This window comes from Pezoporus flaviventris, unplaced genomic scaffold (assembly GCF_033815535.1).
Source record: "Pezoporus flaviventris isolate CSIRO_AGI_PZ_B2104156 unplaced genomic scaffold, CSIRO_AGI_Pfla_v1 ptg000007l, whole genome shotgun sequence".
In the NCBI taxonomy this organism is placed as follows: Eukaryota; Metazoa; Chordata; class Aves; order Psittaciformes; family Psittacidae; genus Pezoporus; species Pezoporus flaviventris.
In genome coordinates this window covers 83571954-83596574 of record NW_026892555.1, presented here as the reverse complement: position 1 = coordinate 83596574, position 24621 = coordinate 83571954, and the positions used below count along the sequence as shown (strand labels likewise).

Genomic DNA, 24621 nt, shown 5'->3' with positions numbered 1-24621 from the left:
TTTGTTTTTGAAGACCCACCACCAGACTGGGACAAGGAGATGGGCAGGTAAATAATGAAGACAGAGAATGCCAAAGCAACTGGAAGTCAAAGCTGCAAAGATCATTCCTTTAGCAGTGAAGTCCTCCTTGGCCTTGGCCAGCTGCAACCCATCTCTTCTCTGCCCTGCTCAGTAACGCAGTTGACCAGTTCTGCAGCCATGAGTTGTATATTAGTTTAAGCAACATCAGCACAAGTTTCACATGCTCAGGCATGGCAGAAGTATATCCTATGGGCCTCAAAACGCACCCTAAATTCAAGGGAGGCTTCAGTACTTCTCTACTGCCACAACAGCTTCTTTCTTGAGAAGTAGAAACATTGCAGTGACATACAAAAGCTCATGCTTTTGCAGTAAAATTGCCAGTGCTGACGTCCTCCATAAGAATGCCTGATGAAAGACTGGAGCTCTTGAAATTATAAACCTAAACCTCAGAATTCAGGACATGGAGGTGAGAAATGAAAACTGGAATGGGAATTAGTTTTCTTGTGCTGGGGAGATGACAGTCCAGTATTACTGGAGATTCCGCGCAGTGATGTAGTACAAACTGTGCAACCTGTGGCAGCAGGTGCAAACAGATGAACTGAAACTTGCTCAGGCTGCCCTTAGTTCCACCTGGTAAATCAGTGACTACTGCAGGCATAGCACTTGTCAGCAAAGATTTATCTAGATCTGCAAACGTATTATCCATTACCGAAGAGCTGTTATGGTCTACCAGTTGCATATTTATGCATTGTAAAAATAGCAATAAAATAAATTCACATGATCAAGCAACACTTATAGTCCATCTGTCAAGGAATGCGCAATGCAAAGCTGCCTAAACATATATTAAGAAAGAGGCCATTATATTTCATGGTTTCTCGGAAAACTGCACGAGAAACACTGCATGTACACTAAAAAGCTAAGTTGTAAAAAGAGCTGTTAAATCACAGAAACAGTTACTAGCTATAAAACCCAACTACATTATGAAAAGGCATAATCACCTGGAATGATCAAGTTAGACAAATGAGATAAATCAAACAAGTGTGCTAAGCAATCGTATTTTTGATGCTTCTGCATTCAGACTCCCTCAATTTGCCCTCTTCATCAGCCATGGCTTTCTCTCCAGAGATCCTTTCACGTGCCAACGCCTCAACATCACTGCCGCCCTCAGTTTTGTCTTCCACAGGTATGTTCAAACCTCTTTCCAACAGTGGAACCATAGGGAGGGCGAGCGGGTTGCCTTCTACAAACTGAACATTGTAAAACACAGCTGAGAGGAAAGGCAACCAGTGGAAACTTCTCTTCATTCTCATCCTCCTTACCCCAGTGCTGGGACAGACGCTAAGAGATGTGCCATGCAGGAGGGATTTAGCAAGAGCTGCTGTGAGAAGTGATTGACCAGGGAGGAAACACTGGGCTTGGTCCTGGCTGAGTGACCCACCACCCTGCTCCTATGGGCAGTGTGGCAGCCCAGGAAGGGAGAAGGGGGAAAACCATCACTGGAGTGACTATCAGCCTCACAGGCAGGGAGCTTGGAAAGAGCTGTAACTCTTAGGAGGTAATCAACATTTTTGGGATTAGTGGGCTGTGGTAAGTGGCCACAAGACTACAAGCAGTGTAATTATCTGTAACCGTAAATTCTGACATTTTGATGCCCATGATAGAAGTGTTAGCCATTTTGCTTGGGAAATCTGTCTAGAAAAATGAAAGGGGAAGATTTGCTTTCTTTCAAAGAAGATTTCATTCTGGGTTTAGAAATTCTTTCTCTCTCTCCCCACTCCCCCCATTTTGATATGCAGTTGAATAATTTTTTTCTTAAGTGGATACAAAGTTCAACTTTCCCAATGTTTTGCTATTGATGATCATAACATTACAAAAAACTACAGGCATATATAGAATTTTACAAACATTTATGTATTGAGCAGTGTGTACCTGATGCCAGTACATGCTAGGTATGATTGATGCTGTAAAAGTTTATAACTTCTCCTGCTAACGTACATAAACATCTAGTAGAACTGTATTCATAATAACAAAAGTCAAGATTATTGACACATTTACTCCAAAGAAACAATTTTCTTTCATCAATAAATTAGTGAAAAATTACTTTAGAGATTGTATTCAACCTCTGTTTAATTCCAGCAAAGTTATTTAACTTTAGGGACTAGTGCTCAGGAGAAATGTGACCATAAATACATGTTTAAATACTTTGCCGCAGGGCATAGAGGCTTGTAGGGTCAAATCTCTGCCATGTGCTGTTCCATTTTAGTGCACAATTTAATCCCAGGCTATTTAAATGAAGAATATACTTCCTTATTAGTACACTAGATACGCTTAGGCAGAAATATACAGTTATAATTTCATAACGTAGAAACAGAGTTGAACTTCTAGCATTTATGTAAGCTTGTAGAATAAATATCCTGTAGCAGGGAGTCTAAGGAAAAATACTCCATGCCTTTCTGCATAGCCTGCGGTACAGAGTACTAGCAGTTTCACAGCTGCCATTTTAGAGACAGCTTCTTCTAGCCTAATTAGCATTTATGGATCTTCAAGCAGCAATCAAAAAAAAACCTGCCTGGGTTTTATTGGTTTATAAATAATTCTAAGGCATGCTTTATTATTGTTTGTGGGACACAGGAGTGAAAAATGTGTATAGTTCAAATGCAAATATTGATCTAATTTCTTGTATTGTAGGATAATTAAGCTACAGAGAATATTTAAATAGATAAATAGTGAATCGCACCATTCCTTCAGTAGGAAAAGACATGTTTATGCTAATGCTCTCCCTACTTTTTAAAGGCTGCTCCTAGGAACGCTGTCTGCTTTCACATTTTAGCAATGAATGTTAAAAAAATTGTGTTTTATAGCAGGAAAGGGGCTACTGTCACGTAATGGGAACCAAATTACTACAGGCATAAGGGAATGCTGCGCACATAAAATGTAACCAGGAATTACATGTTAGCCATATAAATTACTATAAAAAGGAAACTTTACTACCTTTCTCACAGTTATGATGCCAACTTGGTAATTAGGATCAGTGTTAATATCAAAGACATCCAGTCCATCTCCATCCACAAGGCTGTATTTCATCTCCGCATTTATGCCTTCATCCAGGTCTTTAGCAACCACACGGCCCACAGTGGAGCTGACAGGAGCGGACTCCGGCACGCTCATCTGATAATGCTCTGGCACAAGCAGCAGAGAGGGAGAGGGGAGCAAAAAACAGGCTGTGAAAAGGAACCAAAGACTGCGATGTGAAGTGTAGATCAGGGCAAGCCACAACACTGCATAGCCTGCAGGGAGTCTCCAGTACCTTTCCCAAAGCTGCAACAGCAGTGTGATTTCCTTTAAAAAGCCCCAGCTCCACTGAGTTGCCTGGGAAAGTTTTATTTAGGAGTTTGCCATATCAACAGGTTTGTTCAAAGGGTTCTTTTCAAAGTAGCAATATTACTGAAAAGGGGAACTTCAACCAGAAAAATGGGGCAATTAACACTTGTGCTGTTGAAGCCCTGATATAAAGCAGGATATGAAACAGCTTTAATAGGACAGGCATCTTCTATTAGATCAGCTTGTACACAGGGTATAAACACATAGGTTTTGAGCATCACAAATCCTTTCTCAAGTCAGTACAAACTTCTTTTCAACCCTGAGCAAGGCTTTGAGAGCTCAGAAGCTTGCCTGTTTCTTCCAAATTTACTAGTTACTCTATTAAAATATACTACCTCTCCCTACGAGCCCTGTCTTGAGCATATTTGGTGCATCACTAATTTGCTGAGCAGCAAGCCTGGGGAAAGCGAGAGCTTCTATTTTGAAAATATGCTTAAAAAATATAGATGTTGAGCCTAAAATACTATTCTGCCATCATACTTTATGTTCAGGCCTTCCTTGCTGCACTCTCTCTGTTGGCTCCACCAACTATTGACCTTTATAAAGCAGGATAACACCTAGGATGGGGTTTAATCTATTCTTAATTTTCTTAATCAAGAGTTTGATATCAAACAGTTACAATACATGCCACTTTCAAAACAGAATTGATGTGTTCAACAAGTTGCTCTGACAGAAAAGCAGAACTTGAGGTTTCTTGCTAATCTTAGTGTAATGCTTTGATTTAACAGTGCAGCATGCAGAAACAGATGGAGAATAGCAACAAAAAGAACTGCAGAAGGTTTTATTTCTCAGCTGGATGAGAAAAAACGGTAAAACCAAAATGGCTTGAGACTGATCTATGCCACCAAAAGAATCAGAATTTTTATTTTTTAATGAAAGTATATCCCTTGAAAGATTTAGTTCAATCAAACTTGAAAAGTTTCTTTCATTTTAACAATAATGTAGAGTTATGTAGATACATTTGATCTAAACAAATTAAAAAGAACAAAATATTGCAAATCTTGATTTGAGGATCACTTTTGTAAATACAAAGTAATATTTCTGATAAGAGTGGAGTTGCCTGCTTTTGCATTCCATTAACTGTGGCTGTTGCATGTCTTAGGGTTTGACTGCATATTGCTAAGGTTTAGATGAAGCTTTTCTGGAGAGCAGCCTGTATGACAACGCACTGTACACTGGCAGCACAGCTACCAGACGCTCCCCTGCAGTGACCTGGCTGGAGTAGTGAATGAATTATCTTTCAGCTTCTAGCACTGCCACATGTCCCTGATTTGACAGACATCCTTTTGGAGGTGAGATGAAGAGAGAGTCAGGGCAGCAATCAGCAGCCAAAGGCAATGGCCATAAGCATTCGAGGAACATTAAAGACATCCTTCTTCCTTTTTCTCTAAATTAATTTCCTCCTCTTTAAAAAAAAAAAAAAAGTATATTTTTTTGTTGAGGTCAGAAACCTTTTCTGAAAGACAAAGTGGTGAATGACTCATTTTGACATTTTTTCTGAAGGAAAGTTCCTTCATCAATTGAAATTCTGCTTATCTCTAATAGTGGCTATCCAGAGCTTGAAAATGTCTGCAATGACAGCAAACAGCAGCCAGACAACTCACCCACCCCTTTTTGTCCACCCTACTGCAGTGGGTACTCACTCTGTGGAAATCTGGGTGGGTTGTCATTGACATCAGAGAGGGTGATGTTGACTGTGGTTGTTCCAGCTAATCCTCCCAGCTGTCCGCCCATATCCTTGGCCTGGATAATCACTTCATAATATTCTTTTGCTTCTCTGTCCATGTTCATTAGAGCTGTTCTAATTAAGCCTGAGATTGAGGGGGAAAAAGGTTTTGGGAACAAAAGAAATGGCAGTTAAAGAGTATACAAACAAGGTGGAGTGCTCTTGCTCCTGCATTCTACCCCCTATGTCAAGAATGAGACCAGGCTCTGCATTCACTCTCACCTTTACTGGCAGAGTAAAACTTACCCAAATTAAATCTAGGTTAACAGAAGGTGTGAATTTTAAAGAGGCCCAGTTAAAATGCATCAGCTCTGGGGCAGGCTGTCTGTTCAAAATGCAAACTTTGCCTTCCAAGAGAGCTGGAAAAACTTTTCAGGAGCAGAGTGTGTTGTGCTGCTCGGGGATGACTGTCCACACAGAAGTGGAAGTTATGGGATTAGTTAACAGATAGATCAAGGTGAGTGTTCCATCGTCCCTACACATGCAGTCCTGGAGGCAAACTGGCATAAGCCCACAGGCTTTGATCGGGACCTTGGGGAATCGCGCTGCGGGTTACGCGAGTACAATCTGCAGAGCTGCCGCTGGTTTGGGCCGGACGGCGGGTGGTGACCCCTCTTCCCCCACCTGCAGAGCTTCCGTGTCCTTCGGGGTAACACTACTGCAAGAGGACATGAGGTGGCAGCAGCACTTCTCTCTCGGAGGCTGCGGGGAGCAGGCCCGGGCAGCGGCGCGGTCGGTGCTGTGGGGCGGCGGAGCGACTCCTGCCGCAGCTGTTCCACGCTGCTGCTCGTCCCTGGGGCTCCAGCTACCGCACCCGCCCGGCCCCCTCCTGCCAACCATGCTGGGCTTGTCGGGGGTCTGCCTCGGGTTTGGATGCTGCTCTTTGGTTTTCCTGGAGCATCAGATCTGCGGGCGTTTGCACTCCTTTCCCTCTCACCCGGCTGTCCCCACTGAGCTCTTGCTCATCCCCACGGCTGTCTGCCAGGAAGGAGGCGCACAGGTCTACACTGCAGAGGTGTCAAACCTCGAGTTCTCCCAGTGTGCCTCATACCATCTCAAGAACTACTTGCCCACAGCACACTGGTGGCTTTCTCTTTCACAGCACAGCTACCCAACGCTACTGCTTGGCCACAGCGGAGTCCCTGAGCAGGACAGCAGCAGTGGCTGGTGATGCAGCCCAGGGCATGCACTGCCAGGGGACACTTCCCATGGCACTTACGGCCCTTGCTAGACATCGGTCATGACACATTTGGGGTGGCCTTCTATGTGGGGGCAAATACGTGTCAGCCCTGGGCACCATCTTAGCTGCATGGCTCAACAGGCAGTACTTGCATGTCAGGACACTATTAACTTGAGTGATCTGCATTTAGTGTTTATTTTTAGCAGGAAGATGACATATGGGTTTAATAAAAAAGCAGTAAAAAGATATTGCATTGGCAATTATCGCTGTATGCAAGAGGGAAGAAATAGTGACCAGTACTGAATACTTCCCATGGATATAAATAAGATACAAAAATGGTTATCATTTTGGAAAGTATTTTCTTCATATAAGAATACGTTTTAGGGTATTTCCACTCTTCTCTTGTCCTTAATACAGAACAGTCTAGATACATGAAAAAAGACATCAGCGCCTAAAAGCCAGGCTCCCCCATGCCTATGTTTGGGGCCCTCTGGTCCCTGCAGAAGGGCCACTCCAGGGCAGCAGGACTCAGCCAGGCCGGTGTTCGTGCTCCTCCAAATGGGACCCAGAGGAGCAACTGTGCTGAGCAGGAAGCCTCTGATGCTGCTGCATGTAACTGGTCAGCAAGGAAATGCTGGAGATGGTGGTGAACCTTAAAACTTTCCTTAGGGCTATGGAAATGATCAGATCCTCAGATATTCCAAAGCAAAGGGTGCTGATACCATTGTTTTAATCAAACTGAATGAGGTTTTCTCTCTTAAAAAAAGTAGTAAAGAGCAGAGCTAAGGTGATGTCCTTTCTTTTTTGCAACAGCCAGATGGTTTCTTGGGAAGTTGGACACTCAGGGGTTTTTGCCTGCTCTGCCTGAGGGGATTTAAATCCTTGGGTTTTACCTTCTAGGGGATTATGATCATGGTCAGGCTGTAAAAGTACCCTGAAAAAAAGGAGGAAGAGGCTCTCAGCTTTCCTTTGAAGTTGCACCTTTACATATACATTTGTTGAGCACCTGTGAGGCCAGTGGCAGAACAGTCATGCTTCTGGAACCAAGAGATTGTGTCGGGAGGTGAAGGATAAGGACACCAAATTCTTCTAACAGAGCAGTATACTGAAATGTGTTGTCCACTATTGGGTGCTTTAATCACTATGCTTCAATATAAAGGAGCGGGTGATTGTTTATAATTCAGTTCCGTTTTAGAAGAATGTGAGAGCTGCAATTGCATTTTTTTGGGTTAACAAATCTTGTGGGTGGTTTGCTGTGGGGAAGCTAGTGAGAGTATTGCGTTCGTGGTGAGGAAATCGCTTCTGGCTCACAACTGCATGTTGTCTAAAAGGGTGCCCTGTTGTCCATCTGTAAAGGCTGAGGCAGCTCTGGACATATGCAGAGATGCAGGTCTAAGTGACTGGGAAATTGATAAATGGAGAAAAAGAACTTTTCTGGGTTAAATACCAATCAAGAACATAATTTTGTATTTAAAAGCCTATCTTCATTCTAAATTGCACTCTACCGGTTTAATCTGTACCAGGTCTGACCCTGAATATTGCTTCTTTGCTTTCTTAGAAATCATTCAGCACCCAGCAAATCTATAATTATCTGTGGTTGATAACCTGAAGTCAAAATGGACATTGCTGTTTCTTAGAAATCATTCAGCACCCAGCAAATCTATAATTATCTGTGGTTGATAACCTGAAGTCAAAATGGACATTGCTGTTTTATTTATATGTAAAGAGCTGAGAAAATAGCATGCCACATACAAACTCGTTTTTGGTTAGAGCACCTACTCCCTGAACTGCTAACTTTCAGAAGCAGATTATGCAGTGTTGTTCTGCTTTGTCCCCTAGGGCTCAGCAGTGACTATCGTCTCATGCGTTTCTGACCTTAGCACTACAGATGCCCTTTAGAAACTGTCAAAACCTGCCAGATTCCTCTTTTGGATATGAACCTTGGATATACACAGAAAATGAGAGAGAGAAAGCAAAACAGTGAGGGTATCCTATAGATAAATTTAAGGTTATTAACAAGAACACCCTTAGGTAAAAAAACTATGCCAGGTAACTTCATCCAAGTTGCACTTTCCAGTCCTGGTTGGTTCATAGGTTACTTTTTTTTCCCTCTAAGCCTTGTTACCATCTAGATGTGTTGAAGACATTGTTGCAATGATAGATGCCAACAAGAACATATACAGCATCCGACCCATCCAGCTTCTGAGCTGCAGAATACAGTCATTGGGATGAATATAGCACTGTAGAAAGCACATCATTCTGGAGCTCATTACCATGGCCTTGCTTTAGCCCTCACACAGTACTGCTCTATCTTGACTCTGAGCCACAGAAATACGTTTCTCTGACCTCAGTCACAATGCACTGCCTTTGCTTTCTGCTTGAAACATTTTCTTTTGTTTTCACACTGCCTCATTCCTTGATGAAATAACATACCTGTCCGAGAGTCCACAGAGAAATATGGTTGTCCTTGGAGAATACTGTACACTACTCTTGCACTGTTCCCATAGGTTGGGTCGTCAGCATCTGTTGCTGTCACCTGGATAACAGAGGTGCCTGACAAAAAAATCCATCAGGTAAGACTTTGTGGGATAAAGAGCTGGCATGAAAAGTACAGTTCAAAATAAATTGAAGTGCCTAACAAAAGCTTTACCACAACAAACTTTTTCATTTGTTGCTCATAGTGTTTATTGTTATAGCCCATACTTTTATCTCATTAGCATTAAAGGAATTAACAGGCATAAATTCATCATGCATCTATAAGAAGATATAAAAAAGCTAGTAGTCTGAGGACTACAGTTACAGAATTGCCAATATAACAGTACTTTGTTATGGGTTGCAGAGGGCTGGTAGTTATTTATTCCTTGCTTCTTTTTCCCTTTTTCTTGATTTTAAATATTTTTTAAAGGCAGCTCAAGTAAGATCTATAGCTTTGTTGAAATTAATCGTGAGCTGCTGTAGCAGGCCTATGAATGCTGTATGTTGAGATGGAAACCATTTGTACACAAATAGTGACTGTGAAGGGATGTGTATCTGAGATTATCTCTCTGTGGGATTGCAGTTTACATTGCATGACCTTGTGATTGTAATGTGCTTAAGTGCCCTTTGGAACCTGCACAGATGTATATAGACTTCTTTTCTTCAACTGGTTTTCAAGGTCTGCTTCCTCTAAAGCCATTAATGGCTTGCAGATGAATTAATTTATCATTAAAAAGGAGATGGTAAAGCATAACTTTGAAATATATGTGAGTTTTGACTCCTTAAAATGTCAGACAATGCCTTTATGAATATACCTAGCCTTCTTAATGTTCTGTGTTAGAAACAAATCCGATGTTACTCGATACACACTTGAAAATAAATCTGAATTCAATCTAGACATTACCATTAAGAAACACCATTTCTGAATGGAACTTTTGTATTTGATGATTGTCTCTAGCTTTATGCCAACATAATATTGAAGAATGAGAAGTTAAAGAAGGACATGAGATTTATATGGTACTATCTCTGTAATGACGTCACAGCTAAAAAGCAATGAGCCGCTCTGAAAGAAAGGAGTCCAGAAAAATAATGTTTTATGGGAATATTGGATCCATTACATGGAAATGGTTTCTCTTGACTCGGGTGGGTAGGAAGGCTGCTGTTTGTCTTCTGCACTACAGCAACGGGACTGCCTTTGACATGATCTCATTCTCTAACAGTGGAGAGCAAATGGTACCAGAATCTTGGGATTCACTGAACTGACTTCAGTGCAGACTTACAGGGATCAGAAGGCGCAAAGCTCCTAATAATTGTTGTGATGTCTCCTGGGCACTACTTCAGCTCTCAGTATGAACTAGAATAGGTTCCTAAAGCTGTGTTATTTTTCTGGGTGGTAATGGTTGCCTAATGGTTATTAGTGTTGCTACCGTCTGATGGAAGGAGAGAAGGGGCAGTACATTACTGCAAGTTGCCTGAGGATGGCATGTTCAAAATACACCTTTTTTCAGCTCTCCGGCTTCCCTTGGTGTGTTTTCTTTCAGAGGGGCCCAGTTGAATGTGGTGTAAACCTGCTATCCCTCTTCTGTGGCAGCCAGGCACCCCAGGGAAAGCTCTCCTGTTCTGCGGCTCTGGCACAAGGGACAAAGGCTTAGTCCAAGGAGTCAGGGAATTTATGTTTTGGTGATCATCTCCAGTTTGCTTATAGGGAAAGAAACTCCACAAAATCTGTCTTACCCACAGGTGACATTTCTGGAACAGAGGCTACGTATGGTCCATCCAGGAACTTGGGTTCATTGTCATTGATGTCTTGGATTTTGATGATGAACTCTGACTCAGGTTCCATCGGCCGGCCCGTTCGTCTGTCCAGAGCCTGTGCTCTGAGGGTGTACTGTGACCTTTCTTCCCGGTCCAGTCGTTGAATGGCATGAATATCCCCTGTTGTATCATCAATTGTAAATACAATGCCAGCTCCCTCTCCTGAGAGGATGTATTTGATTGAACCATCTCCCCTGTCCATGTCAGAATGGAGCTGCAGAAAGGAACAGGATTCAGTTACTATGAGCTGGGCAAGCAGCTGCTGAGGAACACCAAGCACATGAGCATCCTGAGCATTTTGGTCTCACTGTTGGAACTCACGATCTGGTTTTAATGAACTTGTTTTGCTGAAAGAGGCAAATACTCAGTAAAGTCTGTATCACAGAGTTGCAATTAAAAACCCTCTCCTGTCTTCCTATTTCTGGCCCCAGAGCTGTGCCAGAATAAAGGGCAGAAACAACCAAAAAGGAACAGGCTCTGTACCTTTTTGAGATCTCACTCAACACAGTAATTATCTTTTGCCTGGTTGCAATGGCCACTGAGAAGGCCTCACTGCCAGGCTTGGGATAAGGTGAGGTCAGCAAAGCTTCGGACTGTGCTTGCTCACATGGTTTAAGAGGAGTCAGGGGTAGCATAATGCTGGGATAGATAAGGCAAATCTGTTTGGGATCAAGGGGAAAGCAGGATGGGAGAGCTACTCAGTAACTGTCATGATTCAGAAATCTTTTATTTTTTTCTACCATGAAAATTTTAGCAGTAAAATTTAGGATTGATCCTTAAATATTCAGGAAAGAATGGACAGTATGTAAAGTAAATGAGAAATGATTGTGACCATGGCAGGCCATAGAGATTAGAGGCATCCGAGATTTTCTAGAGAATTAGTAAATGGATTTATTGAATGACTGCTGATTAGTCCTGAGCAGCCACACTTAGCTGTGAATGCAATAGAACAGGAGAGAAGTAAATGCAGTGCTAATTATCATCTAAAACAGAGAAAGAAGTCATCCTGGGGACTACCACCCAGTTCCCATGAAATACTGGGATACTACATCAAAAGACAAATAAATCGATCTATTTATTTCACTCACAGTAGGAAGATTCTTAACAGTATGCTCATACTTCCATGCTTTTATGGGATAGAACATAAAGACCTGTGCCCAGAGACGGGGCTGGTTAAGTTCCAAAAGACAGGAACACAATAGACTTGAGATGCAATAATCAAAATGGGATATTCAAGAATGGCTCAGGTGTGAATATTGTGTGATTATCATTTTGAATAAAGAATAGATAAATAATAGGAAAAAAGTGATCAAAGTGGGCTGGATTCAGTTAGGCACATTTTAAAATGCATATATGTTGCATATATAATGCATATACATATATGCATAGGTAAATATTTGTACTGGAAAGGAAAATATTGGAATAACAAATGGAATATATGAACACAGTTTGGGTAGGATTTGAAAGAAAGACTCCAAATATAAATGATAATTTGTGTGGAAAAGCAGAAGTCAAACTTAATGCATTTAATTACAAACTATTCTCTCAAAAAAGAACGAAGAAATCTCATCTCTGAGGTATTTAAAAACACACTGAAAACTCTACTGTAACTTACACATATGAAAAAGTTTAATAGGGGACAAATTAGCTTATCTGCCCTAAGCATTGCTAATGGTAACAGACTGGAAGACTGTGACAATTGCCATGTCAGGCCATTGATATTTCATTTCATTGCTTCATCACTGATCTCTTTAGTGACTACTGCAACTGAGAGATGGGAGTCTTTCAGAGAGGAAAAAGAAAAGGAAAAGGAAACAAAACTAAAAATAAAAAGGAAAATAAAAATAAAAAGAAGAAAAAAGGAAAATAAAAATAAACATCAAAAGAAAAAGAAAAACAAAAAGGAAAAGAAAAAGAAAAAAGAAAAAAAAGAAAAGAAAAAGGAAAAGGGCGTACCTTTTAAAATAGCAGGTGCTCAGGGAAGTTTAAAAGACTTAGAAGAAGATGCTGAATTAAACTCATAGGTTAAATTGCACCTTTGGTCCAAAGCCTGTTTGGAATGAATGCAGTTGTGTAGGGAGCAAACAAGGAATGAACATGGCACCCTAATAAGAATTTGGGAGTACAAGAGGATCTCTGTCTAATTGATTTGTTACAAACATTGGGTCTCAACCAAAACTAAGTAGCAAGAAATGCTACCGGCACTTTTGCAGCTTCTTGTGTAACCTGCTTTCCCTAGACACAGCAAAAAAGAGCATAAAAGCCATAATACTGCCAGACTGCAATAAATCTGAATGAATTTGGTGTCTGAAGGGACTGAAGGTTACACCATTGCTCACACGAAACCCAGTATCAGGATCCTGCAGTTCAGACTGTACATAGAAGTCAGTACTTTGGAAAGGTGATCCAGGTTTAAGTTTGCTCTGTTTTACAGGTGGTGCAATAATTTGTGCTCCCCTGTGGCTGACACAGAAGAAATTCATTTGTACTTTCTCCTCCATATTAAGGAATGGAATATGGGAGGAATAAAGCAAATAACTCCTGAGAAACTGTTAACTGTGTCAGCCTGGATTGCTTCTTTTGATGAGGGTGGTACAAAAGATTACGGAGGTTATATCTGCATTTAAACAACACATTTCCTGGCAAAAAGCAGATGGAGTGGTGCTGAGGAGGGCAGCTCAGGGGAGGACTTGCACAGTTCTACTAATCAGGCTGTGACTCCATCCTTGATATGCTTTCCTTTCTCTACCTCCAGGGAGGTAGTGAGGATGCATGAGTAAGTTTGTTTGATCTACAGTGATAGTCCATAGAAAGGAAGCATTTTGTTACTCATTCATCTGCTATGGTTCAAATGCTTTGAAACAGGGTTAGGGAGTCTCCAACATGGCAAAGTGGTGAAGTCTGTCCCCAGTTCAATTACTGACACAGTTTAGGCTGCTGGATGAACATGGGAAATAGCTGCTGTAGCAAATATGGGGGCTTCAGTTTCTCTAGTTTGTTCTATTAGCCAGTAATGGCTACCTCTAGGGAAGTTGAAGCCTTGTATTTATCTGACAGGACCAGGAACCCTCAGAAGCTGAAATACTTTAAATTATGAACACTACAGAAAAGCAAAAATTATAACGACTTCACCTCAGGAAGTTTCTTTTAATTTCTCTGTCCATAAGCTACTTTACACCTTGCTTTACAGTTACATAGGAAACTACATTTTTTCATAGTAGCCTTGAAAATCATATTAGGCAAGCCTGCACCTATGGTTCAAGTCAGGGTGCTTTCTGGGTTGTTCCAGTCATACATAGCTAGCCAGAAACAGCTGTACAAGAGCATCCGGAAGAGCCCTTCTCTTACAGGAATCCTTCAGAATATAAAGTAGATACAACTGGATCTATGCTGTGCACTCTTTCTCCTTCTGACCTGGGCTTGGAGTGGGCAGATGGATAAAAGAAAGGCCTTGCTAGCAGGGTGTTTCACGGTGTTGTGGGTGGTGTCAATCAGAAGACGCTCTGCCTGTCCAGGCATGGGACCCAGAGCTATTTGGGGGGCTGGTGCTAGCAGCAAGCAGTAGGCTGGAAGTTCTTCCACACCTCCTCTTGGCCCTGCACAAGCCCTTCCAGAGTTGTTTCTGAGTCAGCCTGAGGTGATTTGGACTGAAAAAATTCTGGCCTGCCAGGACAATTAATTCAGCCCACAGACTATTCCCTTTTCTAAGGATCCCTAAGACACAGGCAGCACAAATGCAGGCAGGGTGACAAATTGTAGTAGGCTTTATGGCCTTCTGAGAGCCTGTGCCTTTGGCTGTGTGAGACAAGGGTAAGCTTTTCCATCATGGAAACCCCCACTGCATTCATCCCACTGCTCAGCTGCCTGCTCTGCACCCAGTTCAGGGGTGGGAGAAGATGAAATGTTTGCCCCCCCAGAGGCCCATTCTGGCAATAGAGTTCCCTGTCTGGTCTACATGGAACAGTGCAGAGCTAGGCCTTCAGAGGGATCCATCCCAGACAGCTCAACAGTGTATGGGGTTAAATGGCTCTGTTAACTGTGCGAGCTAATTAGCCCTTTCACACTCTGTGCTGACAGAGCTGTGGCTTTGGCATTCCTGGAGATTCTCTGACAGCAGGTTGTGCCTTTGTATGGTGGGCACAGATCACAAAGAGTTGTATCTGCTTCCCTCCCCCGGTTCAGCAGAGCTGAGCAGCAGCGAGTTCAAGAGCACTGCCGACTGCGCCAAGTTTTTGTGCTCCTAATGACAAAATCAAGTATCAACCAACGATGAGTCAATTTCTTCCAGGACTTGTTTTAGCTAAAATTCAGCTCACAGTGCAAGTCTGGAGTCATTTCAGATGAAACTGAGCATGTGAAATAATATGTCTGGCCCTTGTTCCAAAGCTGGCAATTGCATGAAAACAAATATTAATTTCTTTAATCAATAGAGATATCAAGAGCTGAAATGCTAGATGCAGAGATGAATGAAGACTAATGAGGTCTCATTTGGCGGCAATCAGTAGGAATGCCGTTGCTGTGGGAGGAAGGAGAGAATATCATGCTGTCAGTCACACAGGGATAAATGAGGAGGAGGTCTTTTGAAGCCTGTGGATTCATTTTGATTTATACTGGAGTGACTGAAGGCACAAATTAGCTTCATGGGGCTGCAGAATGATAAATACAAGCCCAAAAAGGGCCTCTGGATATGTGGTTCTTGTTTTTTGTTTGTTTTCCCTGCAAATGGATAGATAGGAAAGAAAGAAGAAGCCTTGATCATATAAAAATAAGCAATGAAAGGAATTGTTTTCTGACATCCTTTCTTAGTTCTTAATTTTTTATATCTACCTATATATAGTCTGCACCCATCATAGTGGTATCTGATATTCTAGGCATCTAAAATCTTAACTGTCTTGTTCAAACACTTAAGTACACTAAATCTTCTCCTCCCCACTTTTTTTCAGATTTGTCACCTTGGTGCTGACCATAAACCTTTGAATAAGGGTCAATACTTTAAACAATTCAGAGTCTTTAAAAGCAGTCAGAAAACAGAAAAAAAGAGGATGGTTATAGTGAGGGAGATTGTGATGGCAGATATCACTGCTTTGATTTCCACCAGCTTTTTCCTCAAGGAGCTACAGAAATGTAAATGCAAAATACTGCCGAGAAGATGGGGTGAGCTTAGAGATCCATTTGACATGTATCTGTACTGATGTGTATGTTATTGGGGTATAAGAGGACCCTTCATGGTTGGATTTAATGAGCTGTCCATCTATCCTTCTAGATCTGGATCAACTTCTCTGTAGTCCACAGCATTAACTTGCAGTCAAGCTGTGCTTAGCAAGAAGATACTCTGACCCTACAGAATTTTAGAAAATAAAAATTGAAATGTCAATTTTCAAGGGAAACTGGCTATTTATTTAGTTTGATTGTGAATTTCAGCTTTCAGCTGACTTGATCACAGACAGAAACATGATCACAAAATTTTCCTTTCTTTCCTAATTCAGTGCCAATAAAACCTTGTTTTGCCTTGACATTGTTGGAGTCCCTGGAAAGATCACTGCAGATTTTCTAACACTGCCATAACTACAGATGGTGACTGATGTGGCAGATCTCTTTCTTTGAAACAGGCAAATAGATTGACAGGCTCCGAAACAGAAATTCTTCCCAAAAGAAGGTGACACTGGGGAAAAGCTCTTAGAAGCAGAAGTTAAATAAATAAATTCACTGCCAGGAGGACAGTAAAGGCACTTAGGGAAACTTCCTGTATTTCACCACAGTCTGCAGATACTCAGATGTATACATTCTGCCAGATACCTCCTGTTGCGGGTCTTACCTTCCCAACATAAAGAGGGTCGGTTCCTGTGTACTCCTCCAGAACAAAGAACTGGTTCCACACCCAGCTCCTCTTCATGCGCTGATGTAGCTTGTCTGACAGGTCGTCTTCTTGCCCTTCAGTGAGGGGCCTGGCACTTCCTGACAGCACAGTTGTAGTAAGGTCCATCAGTCCCCAAAAATACAAGGACATGCCAAGTCCAAGCAAGCTCTTTGCATTGCTCATTCTACCTGAAATCCACATCTGTATTACAAGGGCTGACTTAAAAGTCAAACCACAGTATCTTAGGTCCCTTGTGAAGAAAGTAGCTCCTGTGCGTAGTCCTTTAAAATGTCCAAGAGATCCTTGTTCTGGGAATGGTAGTCTCCTGTAAAGTTAAAGAAAAGTCATAGGAGAATGGGCTTTCCCTCCCCCACCAAGGTAAAAGATTTTCCTCAATAGGCATATATGCTGTAAAATATTTAATCTTCTATATAAAAATACAATAGCAGGATGCACACCTTCTGAAACTAGGAATTCTATTTCCATATAAGCTGCAGAACTGAAGCCTTAGATACAAGAATCACCAGGGTTTAGTCAATAAGTAAGAGTTCTCTACTTCACTAACTTAGCTGTAGTGTTGCTTTACAGTATTGATTGGCATGAGTTAAGTGCATACTCTTTAGAAGTATTTATGACCAGAAGTCCTTAGGGAATATTTAAAAACACTTCACTCTGAAAAATAATAGCTGGTGAACACACTTTGGCAACCATCTTTCTATTTGAAAATTATGTCATTGTAATTATATACACGTGCAAGCCCACACGTCTACATAAATACAGGTATTATTGCTATGTTGCAAACCTGAAATATAACTTTTAGCAGCTCCAAGTTGTTTCTAATTTTAATTATTCTTTCAACCTCCCTGTTGCTGGAATTCAGCTTTCACACTCTGCTGCCTCCTCCCTGAGGATCTGATTGCTGCTACAAATTCAACATTTCTAGAATTTGAATGGTCAGTTAATCATTTTATAACCCACAAACAGTTTCAGAGTGCTGATGGTCGCATGTTATTGGGTGATGTGTCCAAGCAAGTCAAGCTTACACATTTTTTCCTTCACAAGTCTGAAAGACTTGTTTAGGCAGAGGAATGCTGACCTCTATAAAAGGACACTTTCTCATCAGTCTAGGATCTTTTGTTGTCATGAAGTCAGTTTAGTTGGTGAGCTCACTTCAGGCTACTTTCCTTCACCATTTTGCTGAGTTTAATGATGTGGTGCTGCACCCAAGTTACTCTGTCAAAACACCCCAGTTACATTTACTCTGTGGGCCTAGTATTTTTGCTGTTCTTCTTAAGAAATCTTTCACTTTTCAGGACAAACTTATTAGGAAATGCATACAGGGCTTAGGCTTAAGCAAGCAGTTCACACTTTATTTTACTGGTGTTCTATACTTAAGTATTTAGGCTTAATTGTTTTATGCTGTGGTAATAAATGTAGCAGGTGATGTCTGACACATATTTCTAATTGAAATCCTTGAAAGATTTCAAAATCATAAAAAAAAAACTTTGAAGAGTTGCATGATAATGTTTTGAAGACTGAGACAATGCAGTGTTTCAACAGAGAAGAGAGTGTTTAAAAATTCCCCATCATCCAAGCTTGTACAACTGGAAAACTGTGTACACTCACAAATTTACTGAATTTCAGAATTTAATCCAAAAGTTGCCTGAAATCTGAAAAAGGCAGATTAGGTCTGGAATAGATGTCCATAGGGGAAGTAAGGCAACTTAATGATCTATCTCAGACTAATTTCTACACAAAATAAGGCTTCCAAGTATAAAGCCCAGAAGGACTGTGACTACACAGTGCTGCTAGTCCACAGACTTGTGAAGTGTAGCAAACAACTAGTAGGCCCTTTACCTTTGAAAGTTTACAGCCTAAGGCTCAATAGATACAACAAAAAAAGGACAAACTTTAAGAATGGAACATGGTAAATCTCTTCTAAGCAGAGCAATGTACAGAACTGCTGCTTGTTTAGATATTGCCTATGTAATGTGCTAGGGCTTATTGTCTGCAAAGGCAAAGAATGGGGATTTATTTAAGCAGTACAAGCCCAGAAGGACCGCAGTAACCTGTGTGTCTGTTGCTTCACAAAGAAGCTGGCAGCTGTTTGGGAGACACAGGGACAAGGCTCAGTTTGCTGGATACCCACAGTTAAAAGAGTCCAAGAGCTGTGTGTGCAGTGCTTGCCTCTCTCTGTCCTGTGAGTCCTTAGCTCTCAATTGCTAATCTACACTTACATTGGGTAGTGGAGGCTGAAGTCCTCTTCATATAATGGGTATGTCCACCTTGTTCTTGGCATGTTGTGAACACCAAGTTTTTCTCAGCAAAGTCAGGGGGACATTATTGACAACCCATGTTTTGTTGGTGAGTAAATGTAGGAAGGGGCCTTCCATCATCCCTCAGCATGAGTTGAGGGAACACAGAACTGCCTCTGCCATGCAACAGGAGGGGGAAGTGGAGGCAGGCTGCAATCCAGAAAAGAAGGTCCTGCCTGAAGTTTTTACTCTAAGAAGTTCCATCTGCTGTACAAGTCAGTTACATTTTTGTTCATGCGGCAAAAAGGTGATACAACACAATGGACCAATTCTAGTGTCAAAAAGAACTGTTTGTAAGTGAACTTCCAAACCACAAATTCAAAACTAATTGTGCCAGACGTCTCCTGTAATTAAGTTCAGCCAACAAGGATCCACAGCACTCAGGCAAAGTAGTATCAAGACATGGTTAACTAAACTGGTAGAGTTACCAGTAGACCAGTAATGATAGCAAAAGAAATATGATAATCAGGATGTTTTTTTTCTGCATGTGTTTTCTATCAGCAGAAAGCAAAATATGTAGAAACAGTGAAATAAAGGGCAAGAGTAAGGAAATAAAGGCTTCAGGCTCCCTGTGATAACAGCTTTTGTCATTTGAATGTCACTCAGGATTGCAGTGCAGTTCCATGATGAACATTTCTGAAAACAGTGTGCAACTCAGTAACCTGCAGGGGTAACATCCCTAGAAGCATTTCCTATTCCCAATGTAATCTCATTCTGGGGTATGGCAACCATCAGGAAACTTTCTCTTAAGTAATGTAAAATCTTGTAGAGGATATTTGTTAATACCAGAGTTCCTGGTGTATTGTGTCTTCCCAAAACTGTGAGCAAGCAGGCTCAAACTCATCACAGTTTACTCCTCGACTAAAGGTAAATTACCACTATGAATAATAACGTTTAATCAAGAATGGTTCCTCTGTCTCTGAGGCTAAAGGGGAATGGGATTTAATTTTTTCTGTCTCAGGTCCTCAGCTAGTATTAAAAGAACAAAAAACTTCTGGTCCCAGGTGCTGCTGATTTCTCTGAGACTCTTTTTTGACAATTTCCTCTCCCCCAGGTATGTACTACTGGCCTCTGGCTCTGCAAGAACTCCTGGTCAAGCAGAATATTTCTCAGCAGAGTAAAAGGCACACATGTACTTTTAGGGTTTGAATTGTGTGGTAGCACAAGTGATGGTTGAGCTACAGTTTAGGTAAGGGATGACTGAGTCTTTCAGAGTACTCATGCAGACAGCTTCTTCACTGTGTGAGTTTAATAGAGAAGTATGGGGTCACTTTGACTCTAGAGATAACAGTTCATTAGGATGATAGCCATATGCTTTGAATGGGCTAGCTTGGCAGTATCTCTGGTCTTAAGTGGGCCTTAGTGGTTTTTGTCACTGAATGAAGATGCAGGCTTTGAGGCAGAGCCTCTTCTTCTGCCTTAGGCTAGGTAGTGCCTTGCAGGCAGATCAGGGGGACCAGTCAAACAGGAAGACACTTGCTGGCATGACTGAGTGAGGTAAAAACCAAATCTTTAATGTTCTCTTAATGCAAGTTTTTTCTTAGAGCCCTTCAAAATGGGTCCTTAGGAACATCTGCAAAGATGGAATTAAGCCTCTGCTTGTCATATGAAATACATTATAGAAACATGTTTCATGGCACAGTACGGGGATGTGCAAAAGACTTCAGGGCAGTAAAGGAAAGGAAATCTTGTTTTCCTTGCTCACACAAAAGAACTATAGAGCCCAGGAAGACTGCATGACCAAAAGCTGTGGGATTTCTGAAGAAGGCTTTTTATTTTTCAAGAACAGTTTAAATGTTTCAGAACCCAGTTTGTTACCCATAGTTGAGTACTCCATTGTAATAGGCTTAGCTGCACCTGTGCTGTTTAGATCCCTGTCCCAAGGTGAATGCCTTCCTTGCCCCTGCTTTTGTGATGAATATTTCATTATCAGCTCACACTTTAAGGTTATTTTTTTCTATTCTTGCAAATATTGCAGAGAGAATCCTTCTTCATGTCACTAAACAGTTACAAACAGGGCTTTCGACTTCATAAAAACCAGTGAAGATCGATGGATCTCTGTGCAATTGGTGGTCCATACACGGTACAAAGAAACTACCTGATTGTTCTACACAAAAGGGTCAAAATAATGCGTTTTCCACCAATGTAAATACAAATTTCTCTTTTTGCCCCATATTATGAATTAGAGTAGGTGGTTTCCAAGTGTGAACTCCTCTTCATGCTCCAATTTCAAAGACTCCTCCTTAACAAATACTTGTATCGTAATTAAGCTATTCTTAGTTGAATATCTAGCTCTGGGAAAATATTAAAAGGAAAAAGAAATATCTGCCAAATATAGAACCAACTTCTAGCATTTTTGTACATGACCCATTTATCTTGTTAATTCTGAAAAGAACATCGCTTCTAAGGAAAGGATAAAAATATTAGTAGTTTGGATGACCATATGGGCATCTAGAGAGTTCCACTGGGATTGAAATGTATTATGCTCAATATATATCTGCATAAACACAGAGATTTTATGGTCAAAAAGCTCAGAATTGAAAAGGTTTATGTACATGCTTAGTGTATATGTTCATCATGTGGATCAAGCGATCTCCCAGAAAGCCAGTGGACTATTTGCATTCATAAAATTAATTACATTCTTATATCTTTTATGCCTGGTCCTTCCAATGTGTTTTGCTGCGTGGACCCAGCAGTCATGCAGAATGCTACAGACCTTAGTGGATCCTATGCAGGCACATTGCTTGAGTGGAGCCAATTCATTTGCAGGAGACATGTTACACTGAGAAAGTGGGGAAGAGAGAGACAATCATTTTTAAACACCTTCCTCCACTTTCTCTGTACATAAATACACAAATACATGTGATATTTCTAATATATATATGTGTGTTTCTTAGCAGTACATACACTGCAGCATGTTGATGAAAAATTATTTCTGCGTTTAATGACACTTTTAGAGAGTTTTCCCCCCACCATTTTGCCAAAAGAAACCAAATAACTCATTAATGACCACAGTAGGAAGAAACTAAATTTGACTGAAAAGAATTCTCCTAGTGAGCTATATACTTTGTTCCTTGAATTTCTCGTGTTATTTTAAACCCAACGTGGGTGTGTGAGTACTGAACAGTTTTTTACCCCCTGGTAAATAGATTATTATTTTATGTTTATACAGTTTATTTCTTAGGTTTCCTGTACTCTTAGTTGCTTACAGCCTTGTCATAAAATGTCTTTGCAATAACCCCACAGCAGTGCCAGACAGTAAGAAAGTGTAGGCTATATTCTGTACGAGGCGAGCCACCAGCAATAGATGCCTAAAACCAGCCTCTAGGGATGGAGGCTCCACTGAGCCAGGATCTAAAATATCTTAAGCAATTTACGTAACACTTGTCTCATTTTAGAAATCCTAACACTTGCAGTACCTAAGTTAGGTACCTCTAAACAGGCTGTTTGATTATAGTCCTAAATGTTTTTGGACTGCTTCCACAGCATCATATGTTTTATCTCTGGCCCGGGCCACTCCTACTGCTATTATTACCTATTGTTATACTTACTGAGAGAGTTTAAATTGAAAGGAAAGATCTAGAGGCATTTGTTACTTTTCTTGAAAATAGACTGGCCCTGAACATGTATTTTTATTTTTATCATAAATACAATGAAACTTGACAACATACCATATGGTGCATAAACATTAACTCAGAATACAATCCATTGTCATAAAATTACATCTACAGACCAGTCAACAGTCTCTCCCGGGACACATCAGTGAACTCATTTTGCTTAAGATCTGAAGCCCTTCAAAGCTACAGAGTGCCTGCAGAGTGAAAAATCCCACAAAACGACAGAGGGAGTCCCATCGTATAAATCCCAGCCCTATGGTTATAGATGCCTAAAAAGATCAAAAATAATGAAACACAATCACAAAGTAAACATTTCCAAATAAAATAATGCTGATAACTTACATCAGAGGAGGATCTGATCCCCAGCTTTTTCTCAGTGTGAGGTACCGTAAATACTACTGTAAAAATAGGACAGAAATACAAAAGGGTTTCAAAAGCTCCATGCTGGTTTAACTAACCCTGCTGAAGTCAGCCTCAGTAGGAGCTAAGTGAGGCATTGCAGATAAACTGGAAAATAGAAATAAATGCTAGATAAAGCTCAGGGATGCATCTTGCTGCCCCAGGCAGTGGAATATTTAAGCCCTGAATAGGACTTAGTCACAACTGTTACAATCCTCTTTGAGAAAAATGTACTAATGCCTTCCCTCTATTTTTCATTTACTTCATTTCTGCCCATTTGCTTCATTCCCTCCCCTCTTCCAGATCCTGAGCAGATGCCTTTCCTGATCTGCCATTCCCCTGCAATGGGATAAAACCTATTCCTTTTGCACACCTGGACTGCATTTTGAACCTGAGATGTCCCTGTCTGTGCTGAGTGGTGGCTATGGTAGCAAATCATGTTCCTTGACTACAAAACATTGCATTTTGGGTATGCTAGTCCCCAGAATATGACATATTTCCACATAGAAGTGAAAACTGGACTCTTTCTTATCCCATGGCTGCTGCTAGATAATAAAGCTCTCTGATACTCCCTAAATGTCAAAGATGGAAAACATGTTATCTGCTACCTGGAGACAGATATGAGAAGCAGCTGTCTGCCTGGGGCAGATAGAGGTAATATTTCTTTTCATGCATGAAGATCAAAAGTAATGACAGGCAAGTACCTAAATGCTGTTACTGGTGAAAACTCACCAGCTTAATTATGACTGTGTTTCTGGTTAACTTGGCTTTTCATACAGTGTTTTGACATATTAGAAATAGACTCAGAACAACCACCTTTCAAAGTCATCTGTTGAAGACAAAGAAGTGGATGGGTAACTCCTTTTTCCAACCAGAAAACAATATTCGTCCCTCACTCATGCACCCACCAGCACACAGTGGGGTTTATTTTGTTTTTTTTTGATAAAATTGTGGCTATATTCATAGAGAAAGGATTGTCTTTAACCTATAAAATAGCCATAGGAGATTCTAAGAGGTGGAAATCTTTCATATAATTTGTATTTCTCGAATCTGACCTTGCTTCAGCTGTACAGCAGTGGCATCTGTACCTTGTCCTGACCTCAGTGAATGCCTTGTCTGAACATAAAGACATGCCACTAACCAACAGGATGAACATTTTCAATCCAACTTCAAGCTGCTGTCCATGAAATCAAACTAGCAAAAGAAACGTACAGCTTCTTTCTCGATCTAAACTGTCAAAGTCTACCCTGTTCCTATCACCTAGCTTCAAAGTGTTTCTAGAAATACAGAATATGCGTGTCTAGCCTTCACAGGACACTTTCAAGCTGAAAGGATAAAGTAAAAAGGAAAAAAGATGTGTTGACCTCATTTGTTCCAGAACTGTTCTAATACAGCAAGAATTGGTTAGTAAAGCCTAAAAAACATCCCCAGATGCTTTGCATGCCAGCTTCTAGATTTTTGCCTTCAAACTCAATTGTTTCAGTCTCCACAGCGAGTGTATATGAAGAGTGATCTAATTGCCATCTATAAATGCAGCATGCACTAACAATGCCCCTCACAAAGAGGATTCGATTATCTATTTTCCATCTTCTTCATAATCCACTGATGGGACATGTTCCCAGCTTTACCAGTCTCTTCCCATTTGAGAAGGTTTAGTGTGCTAGATGGCTGTTCCTCTGCCTGAATTTCTTAATGTCTAAGAAGAGCTAGCATTTACTAGAATATAAAAGATTTTTTAAGCTTCATCTTGTTGGCAAATTCTTGGCTTGGCAGTTTGTTAAAGGTGAATCTTTCAGAGGGGACTCAAAAACCACGTGCTCTACCTGTCTTGGCAT

General features: G+C 40.9%; 1 protein-coding gene across 1 annotated transcript in view; it reads right to left on the bottom strand.

Moving 5' to 3' along the window:
- CDH20 (cadherin 20) overlaps window positions 1-24621 on the bottom strand; it is a 113669-nt gene that overhangs the window by 18276 nt on the left and 70772 nt on the right. Inside the window, exons 2-6 of the mRNA XM_061449281.1 lie at window positions 16414-16780; window positions 10518-10812; window positions 8742-8861; window positions 5046-5213; window positions 3013-3200 (exon numbers count right to left, since the gene is read on the bottom strand). Coding sequence (XP_061305265.1) covers window positions 3013-3200; window positions 5046-5213; window positions 8742-8861; window positions 10518-10812; window positions 16414-16656 — 1014 coding nt within the window. The 5' untranslated portion in view covers window positions 16657-16780. The remainder of the gene's footprint in view (window positions 1-3012; window positions 3201-5045; window positions 5214-8741; window positions 8862-10517; window positions 10813-16413; window positions 16781-24621) is intronic.